The 8785-nt window shown below is 47.1% G+C and overlaps 1 protein-coding gene across 1 annotated transcript in view; it reads left to right on the top strand.

The window, feature by feature from the left end:
- Positions 1 to 210: 210 nt before the first annotated feature.
- Positions 211 to 8785, top strand: part of LOC104272484 (eukaryotic translation initiation factor 4 gamma 3-like) — a 72147-nt gene continuing 63572 nt past the window's right edge. Inside the window, 3 exon segments of the mRNA XM_009867499.1 lie at positions 211 to 240; positions 1528 to 1641; positions 5285 to 5317. Of these exon segments, the coding sequence (XP_009865801.1) occupies positions 211 to 240; positions 1528 to 1641; positions 5285 to 5317 (177 nt within the window).

Genomic DNA, 8785 nt, shown 5'->3' with positions numbered 1-8785 from the left:
TGGAGGCACCTTTCTCCGTTGCCATCGCCTCCGTCATCGTTGTCTCCATCAGCAGCCTGTCGGATAACGTGTGCGTTCCCGCCTTTTTGGGATGAATCGTTTGATACGCTTGTTTAATTATTTACTTTTCTTGTCCCCTGGCAGGCTCCTTACCCCTCAGGACAGAATGCAGCTCCAACCACGTTGGTGTACCCTCAAGCCCCTCAAACAATGAACACCCAGCCTCAGACCCGCTCGCCGGTAAGGGAGCCCGCGTTGGCATTATCTCACGTTCTTTCTTCCTCGTTCGTGCGTTTCTCTGTGTGTACGTGTGTGTCTACAGCCCTTGGCCGGTTCTCTGGAAAGCGTGTTTTACCGAACTGGAAGCACGTTCCAAATGGCGAATCTTGATTGAATTTTTCAGACATTGTCCTGGTAGGATAATGTTCCTTTTAAAGTTGTTTGTCAGAAGAGAAGCGATGGAGGGGTTCTCATCTCCGCTCAAATAACACAATTTATTTTTAGCATGGCTTTCAGATTCACTTCATTTTAGAGTTTAGATTCATTACTGGAATCTTTCTCTTCATTTTTTTTTTTTTCTTTAAGGAAGTATTTGGTGAAGTGATAGACCAGAGTTCAGTAAACAAAAGCGATTCTCTACAGCAGTGCTCAGTCTCCAGCGGCCTCTGGGAGTTCCTTCCGAATCGGTGCCGCTGGCTCAGTTCTAACCATTCACTGCCCAGCACCCTGGAGGTGCTCAGGTGTTTAACATAACGTGAAGCTTCTGTGTACCCAGATCTTTTTTGTGGTAAGCCCCTTTTCCATCCAACTTGAGGCTCGCTTGTCCTCCGTAATTTTTTTGCGTGTGTGCGTACTGTGACGCCGCTCCGCTCCTGTAGGACTTTGGTTCCCCAAACCAGGTTCTTTTTGGGGAACCTCTGCTCGTAGGCACTAGGAGACCCTGCTGGGGCGTCAGATGCTTCTGGAGGCGCGCTAACGTCCCCTCACCATGGCTCAAGCCTCAGCTGGCCAGGGAAGCAGCAATCCTTGCACCTCTTGCAAACCCATGTCGGCGTTGTAACACTTCCAGGTTCCCTGTAAAACCACCGCACCGTTCCCAGCACTCTTCTCTTTTTAGAGTAAGATGAACGCTGCTGAATTGTGGCGACCGAAAGCCTCCGAGACACAAGTCTTCTGTTTGTCCATATAACAGGTATATCCACATGTACACACGCTCACAGGGCAGCTTTCCCTGCTGCTGGAGGTTTTTGCCTCCAAGGGCTTTGCCAGGAGGGTTAGTTCGTTGAACCAATTAACACCAGTTTTGATGACTTTTCTGTGATGCGGATTTGTAACCGGATCCCTCCCCACCTCCTTCGCCCCCCCGATCGGTAATGCAGGATACCGATGGTAAACCCCTCTTTTCTCAGTAAGTATGATCATCTTCTTTATCATTAATTGTTGAAAAGCGCAAATAACTTGATATGGTTAGAACTGGAGCAAAAACCTGACTGAAGAGCTGCATCTCTAAACCAGTTTTTTTGACAGCCCAGCAGAACAGTGCCAATACATTGCACAGACAACTGGAAGAGGAGGAAGGTTTTGGAACAGAGTCCGGTTTACAGGTCCCTGGCTGGAAGAGGCTGGATAAAATACTGCATTGTAAGCAATATAACAAACTGTACTCCTTCTTGCAGGCGATTGTGCCGATGGCACTGTTTTTATTTCTTCCTTTCTTTCTTTCTTATTATTAATTTTTTATTTTTATTTTTTTTTACCACATCTTTTTTTTGTTGGCTGATCTACAGAAACGCACTGATTTTGCTTCTTTGCTAAAAGCATGAGCTCTCCCGTGGCAGTTTCTGCCGGGTTAAGTGGGCGACGCAAGGTCCAAAGTCGAGTCGCAGCTGGGAGGGTCTGACCCTGGCGTAGGACAGAGCCAGGTTTTGGGTTTGCTGCTCAACAGATAACGCCTGCAGGAAATTTGGCCGGAGGATTTGTCAGATTCTAAGGTTTTGGCCCCGTTATTGAGGAGGCATCGAGGAAGACTTTGTCTGCAGTTGTCAGCCGTTTTTCTCTGTATTTTTTTCAAACTCTCCTGTGTGCAGTCATTGCCATCTGCTCTGCTAGTGACCATTTCCACGCCCATTACTAAAAGCCGCACCCATTGCATCTCATCCCACCTCCCCACCCCGAAACAAATGCAAGCCTAGCCCCGTCCTGAACTACTCTTGCATTTTGTTCTGGGCTCCAGTTCCTATTTTTAGTATTATTTTGTAAGTAGTACTTTTTAATTTCTTTTTTTTAGCTGTCTTTTTTATTTTTTTATTTTTTTTTGTGGGGAGGGGAGGGTGAAGAGGGGACGAGGAAGGCGGCAGGATGTCTTCGCCATCCCTGGGCTTCCATAGCGCAGTTCCATCGGTCCTGCAGCCGGTGCGGCTGGGGGGGCAGGCAGGCTGTCGATCCTAACGCCGCTTTCTTGAGCGGCCGGAGCTTCCTCCGTCCCGTTTCTGCATCCGAGGGCCGTTGGCAATTGCACGATTCAGGCTTTTCTGTTCCTTCCAGGACGGCTGCCTCTGCAATCCAGCCGGCTTCACGTTTTCCCCCCGTTAGCATCGTAGTGTCGCTCCGCTAGCGAGAGTTTCAAAGGGCAGCTCCAGCTGGGGGAAAGCAAAGGAAATCAGAGTCGCTCAGCGCTGCTGGAAATGATCTGGTTAGCTCTTACCGATGCCAGCCCCGAGCGCCAGGTGATTTTAACGCAAACTGTCCTGTTCGAGGAGGTCTGCCAAAAAAATCCCCCACCAACCAACCCCAGGTGTGATCAGAGGGGATTGTTGGAGCCATCCAGAGAGGCTTGAGGCTCGACAGCAGCAGCAGGAGTGTGGGTGGCTGAAATGTTGGACCCGGGTTTCGTAAAGAAGTTTTCCTTTCTGTCTGCTGCCTTCGTCGGACAGAGAAAAAACCAAACCCAACGTGTCTTATTTTAATCCAAGCCAGCAGTGACTACAGTTTGTTCTGTTGCTTACAGCTACTCATAGGAATAAATCCGATCAACCTGAATTATTTTTAAAAAAATTTTTTAAAACAATAAATTAATAGCCAGTGGTGACCAGTGCAAAATAGATTAGGGTATTTTTCACTGACTTTGAGGTTTTGCTTTATTTCTCTCGTTTTGTTTTGTCTTGTAATACATATTACTTTTCACCATACTTCAGCTTGCTGAGATGTAAGCTTCCAGCTCTTGTTTTAAACACGGCGAGAATGAATCTTTCCTGTGGAACAGTGATAAGAGAGATACTTCGGCCCCGAAATTAAGCGATGCAAATTTTTTTTCACCCCATCATTTTCTTCTTGATTAATGCTTTTTCGTTGGTGTTTAACATGGAGGAGTGCGTAGCCCCGCTGGAAAGGGTTGTATCAGCCCTTCCAGGGTAAGCTCTGTGTCCCCTTTTCTCCAATACGAGACATTTGAACTGTTTTTGAGGAGTTCTTCCTTTAGGAAAATAGGGACTTGAAGCGCGTTCACCTCCCGAGAGGCATCCGGGCGCCCGTTTTGCGTCGCTGTAGGAGCCATCGGCAGAGCCGCTGTCCTCTTCGCACCCCGAGCCCTGGGAGGATGCCGGGACTCTTGGAGAGCATCTGTCCTGCCGTCGCTGTGAAAACAGAAATTGTAGCTCCTTTAGTCTTACGAGATGATCGTGGCTTTGCTTTTTGCCCTTTAATGTAAGGCTCAGGGAAAGTTTTCAAGGGTGGGAAAGCTCTCCCATGTGTGAATCAGTGCAGCTCATTCTTTCTGAACTTTTGCGCTAGAAATAGTCCGTGTGTGCGTGTTTTCTCATTTTCTGAAGGTTTTTATGACTTCTCATCTGAGTGTCGCAAGGAGATGAAAGTAGAAGGAATATATAAACACCAGTGTTATTAGTAGACTAGTTCTTGGAAATCTTCAGTATAGGCAATTAAAATGTTTATAAAGGAGAAAATCAGCTGGGCCAGGGAATATTTATACTTTGTTTCTCGTGTTTGATGGCATTAAAATAGCTGGCAGGTAGGGCTGCAAGGGAACCCTGGTCCACTTTTTCTTACTGAAACATCTTTTATCAAGAAAATCAGTCATTAGTAGCCAGTTTTGATCACTTTTCTACTGAGTCCACGTAGTGTGACTTAGCAGAGGTGCACCGTACCGGGTGCTTTGGCACGTGTTTTCGGTTACTGAGCCATCACAACCAGCAACAGGTAGAGGCGTGTGGTGGGTGAAAAGCCACCACAGGATCCGGTTTCATTTGCTCCGTTTAATTATCGGAGCTGTTATGAACTGATCTGTCTGCTCTCATCGTGGAGCTCTGCTGTAAATGCCTAACTCAGCTTCTGCAGGAGGATACCTTGTCATCTTTATTTCGATTTTCCATGTCTTGCATTCATTTTTATTTCAATTTTAACAACCAGTTACTTATCAGAAAATGCTTTTAATGTTTACGGAGCAGGCTCAATTCTGATTCCTTTCCTCCGTGTGTAACCCGAGTGGGTGGGAAGTGATTTAGTAACCTGAGCTCAGGGCTGGGAACCGGGAACCTCCATCCAAGCTCTCCTGGGGACGCCACAGTTTAACCCGTCTCCTTCGCTTTCAGGTGGGGGTGAGGGTTATATCACAACAAAGAAGCTGAAAAGGAAATTGCACCGTGTGTACGTGCAGAGATTTGCTGCTCTTTGCCTTGCAGGGAGCTCCCCGCGGTCCCCTCGCCGGCAGGACACTAGCTGTGCCTACCTGGCTCTTCCCTGCTCTCCAGCCATGAGTCTCCACCCTCCGCTCCCACCAAATATGTGGAACGGCTCAGAGTCCAGCTGCTTTTAACCATTTTGCCTCCACCTTCCAAGAGTTTCAGCTCTGTGCTACTGCTTTGGTTTAAGTTGGTTTGGGTTTTTTTTGGTTTTATGTTGTTGGTTGTTGGGTTTTTTCGGTTGTTCCCAGGCAGGATGAGGAGCACCTGCATTCATACACCCTAGAGTGCCTGTAAAATAATGAGCAGCTTTGGCCGTTGATCTCCCGGCTCTGGAGCCGCACACTTCCCCCCGTGAGCGGTGTTCAGTCGTGATATCTCAGTACCTGTCTGTCACTGTCCTGCAGCAAAGCTTTTGACTGTTCTGTGGTTTTGTTTTCAGTTGTTGTTGTTTTCTTTTCATTTGTTTTGTTGTGGTTTTTTTTTCTTGTGGGTTCATTTTGCATAGAGTGTGACATTTTGGTTTCGTTGTGGTGTTTCTGACTCTTTGTGCCTTTCCTTTTGTGTTTGTTTCTCCCGCCTTTCCTCAGTTTGCAGCGGGGCCTCGACCTGCCCATCACCAGGTACAGTACCCTGCCCCTTCGTTATCACCCTAAACTAATTGCCTGGGGGAGGCGGGTGGTTGGAAGCGATTCACCCACTAACTCACAGCGAAGGCTTCGGAAACCAGCCCCGTTAGTAGATACTAGCACGTGCATAACCCCGCTAACAAGCTGCCTGCAACGCAGAGTAACGCTTCTAATTCTTGACCGGTGTCGCCGCACTCATTAACCACCTCGCTTAATGCCGTTGCCCTACGAAAGGAGAACCTGTAGAGATCCTTGCCAGGTATCGGTGAGATTCACTTGCCTTTTCGAGCCGCGATGTTTCCCAAACTGGGCCATGGATGAAGTTGCCCGAGCTGAAGATGTCAGCGAGGATCGGGTATTCCCATCCCTGAGAAAATCCTATTTTTCACTCTCGGATGGCTTGCCAAGTTGTACGTTTCCTGTGTGATGCTCGTGGTTATCTGTTATCGTTGCATTGCTTGATGTTGGTTTTACTCGCCCCGTGAAAGCCAGACCTTTAGGAATCTTTGTAGTGCTTCTGTTGCATGACTTGAACTTTGTAAGGAACCACTTAATTAAGAAGAATGAAAATCAGGAATAGCTCTGGCTCACAAAACTCCTGGCCAGTGGTTCTTAGGATGGCAGAAATACCCAGAGGAGCTCTTCAGCGTCGAGACAGATGCTCAGGTCCCTTCTCTCTTAGTCAAGGTGTCTGAAGTTGTCTTTTTTTGTCAACTCCTACATTCATCTTTCCCAAATCCCTTTTTCCTTGGGGACTGATCTCACTTCTTCCTGTAGCTTTCGAGGGGTCAGAGATGGCATTGATGGCCAAAATAGAGGAGGAGAGGCATGGTGAGTGCAGGAAAGCTCTCCCGGTTTGTTGTTTCCATATCGCTCCTCCTTCTCTTGGCTGGGCAGGAACTGGTTTGTTTCCACCAAGTTAATAGGAGGAAAAAAAAAAATCCCGTTAACTGCAGTGATGCCAGGACAGGGCCTTGAGTCATGGAGGGTTTGTTCCAGGAGAATTATTTTGTTCTCACTTCACTCCTGTCAGTCTGAGCAGTTTAATACTGTAGAGATGAGCACTTCTGGGAAAGCGCTGTCTCGGGAGAGCAGGTAAGTGTGTTCAGTGGGCACAGACACCCCGAAAAGCTTTGTTCCTTCCACCTCGCAGAGCAGCACGGAGACAGGCATCCTTCCAGAGCAGGACAAAAGGAAAAAAAAGGCTTAAAACGTAGGATGAGGTGGTTTTACTTGTTTGCTCGCAGGCGAATGTCATGTGAGAGAGAGGAACGATTTTTGTGCGTGGCGAGGGATCACACTGACAGGCGACGGCGGAGGAATGTTTGCAGGATGACTGGGCAGCGGAGGGAACGACGGAATTAGTCTCTTGTTTAGATACTTTTGTTCTTGACCTTAACTCCAAGTCTGTGTTTATATTGCCTGACACCGAAAACGCATGGCTGTTGAGCAGCTTGTTAGTTCTTTCCCAGGTTGTTATGAAGGCAAATTATATATTCAGTGTGAGCCGGTTAATGTTCTCATTAAAATGACCAAGCGCCCTGCGAGCAGATTTAGGACCATGAGATTTTGGAGCAGCCTCAGGCAAAACTATTTCAGGGTTTGCTGGCATGACTCTACCTCCAATCTGTCACAACTTGATTTGAAACTTTCTTTTGGACCCAGTTATGACCCTGCCTGCAGGTTAAAACTTGTAATTTCCAAGTGTTTTCCCGATTTTTATCTCTCCATATTTTGCTGCATTGCAGTTAGATTTTTGACTCAGTTACCTTCTAAATCTGCTTATAATTATCTGAGAGAAGCTGTCACCATGAGAAAAACACTCCAAGGCTTTCTTCACGATTGTATCTGTCATGTGTTGGATCAGGACAGGCACAGAGAAACCGGAGCTATCGATGAGCTGTTTATTTCTTTTAATCTCTGCCTGGGCTGCGAGTTGGGGTTGGAGAGGGGGATTTTTGTCACTGCCCCGAGCAGGAGGGTCATGGCTGCCGAGGGGAGTTCATCACCAAACTCAAGACTTAGACGTTGGAGACCAACATCAGTCGTTATTCTCATGTGGGAAACTTTTAATCCGCATAAATTGCATAACATAAGCGGTAGCCTTCAAGACCAAGATTTTGTAACCTAAAAAGTACGAAATAAGTCAATCGACCGTAGCGGTGGTAGTAATTTTTGCAACAACATTATGTGCGCTTCTAAGAAATGAGGTTTGCAAGATCCCAGTGAGATTTTATTAACATACGCCTCGTATTGATTCCCTGTCTTTCTCAGTCAAAGGATGGGTTGTTCTTTAATGGTGTTTCCTGCAATTATTAGATCTTTCACGTACTCAAATCAACATGATCGAAGCACCTGAAGTGGACTGGCAGCTCCGCAGTCTGGCGATGGGTTGTGTGGTGGGAACACCTGCCCAGGTAGCCCCAAGGCAGCTGGTGCAATGGAAGGTGTAATTAAAGCCCCTAAGAGAGACGATATAACGGAGGGATTTAGGAGGCTCTGCTGATTGTGGCTGGAGTCAGGTGGAACTAACTGCAGTGGTTCCCATGAAAAGCTAAACGCGCATCAGTAATCCCTCGTTCATGCTGGCAACGGGGCTGGCTGAGAAACCAACAAAAAGTCTTACTTTGTAGGAAAAAGGAAATGGGAGCCCTCTGAAGTGTTTTTAAACCCACCGTCACCTGGGGTTTTCTCGAAAGGCCGTAGCAGACTTGGCTACTGCCCTGCCTGGCTTTGCTGCTGTTTCCCGCTTTATGCACGAGCGTCTGCTTTTCTTTTTGAAGTGAGGCTCTCGAATCACTTTGTTGCTTCCGAGCCTCGTGAAGCACAATTAAAAATAGCAGTTTTCTTCTAATCTCAAGTCCAAAGTGTAGAATAACCCTTAATTTAAAGAAGTGACTTTGGGAGCGTATTTATTTTTGAAATGGATGCTCAGAAGAGGCCAGTGTAATTAAAAACAGAAATAAGAACCAGTGTAAACTGAAATGTCATAGTTCCCTTTCTGACTTAGAATTGTATTTGAGATTAGTTTACTGGTTATGGCAGACTAATTTAGTTTGAGGTTGCTGGTGCAGTTTGTTCCAGTTTTAGCTTGGGGTTACTCGAGTTCTTCTGGGTACAGCTTATACAACAGAAAGCTGGGTTTGGCCCTGCACTGCTGTTCAAAAGCCTTGTGATTTGGAGAGGTTGGGAATTTTCTCCCTGTGCGGACTCAAAACTACCCCTTTTGGAGCACCTCGAGTTCGGAAAACGATCGGAAACAGCCGCCACGGCCCCTTCTCAGTGTTCATCCGTGAGCGTGGGGAGGAGTCACCAGTTTTAAATGCCATGCTTGACACAAAAAAGTCTGTTTCCCCCCCTATTTTATCATTCAGTAAAACTGGGGAAGTCCGAGGCGGGGGGAAACGGATTCTTGCGTTGTGCCCCCAGGGCTGCCCGGCTGGCAGCCGCTGGGGGGGCGCG

The sequence above is a fragment of the Apaloderma vittatum genome, unplaced genomic scaffold (genome assembly GCF_000703405.1).
Source record: "Apaloderma vittatum isolate BGI_N311 unplaced genomic scaffold, ASM70340v1 scaffold12544, whole genome shotgun sequence".
NCBI classification, from domain to species: domain Eukaryota; kingdom Metazoa; phylum Chordata; class Aves; order Trogoniformes; family Trogonidae; genus Apaloderma; species Apaloderma vittatum.
Note: the sequence above shows the minus strand (reverse complement) of the source record. Positions and strands in the feature narration are given on the sequence as shown.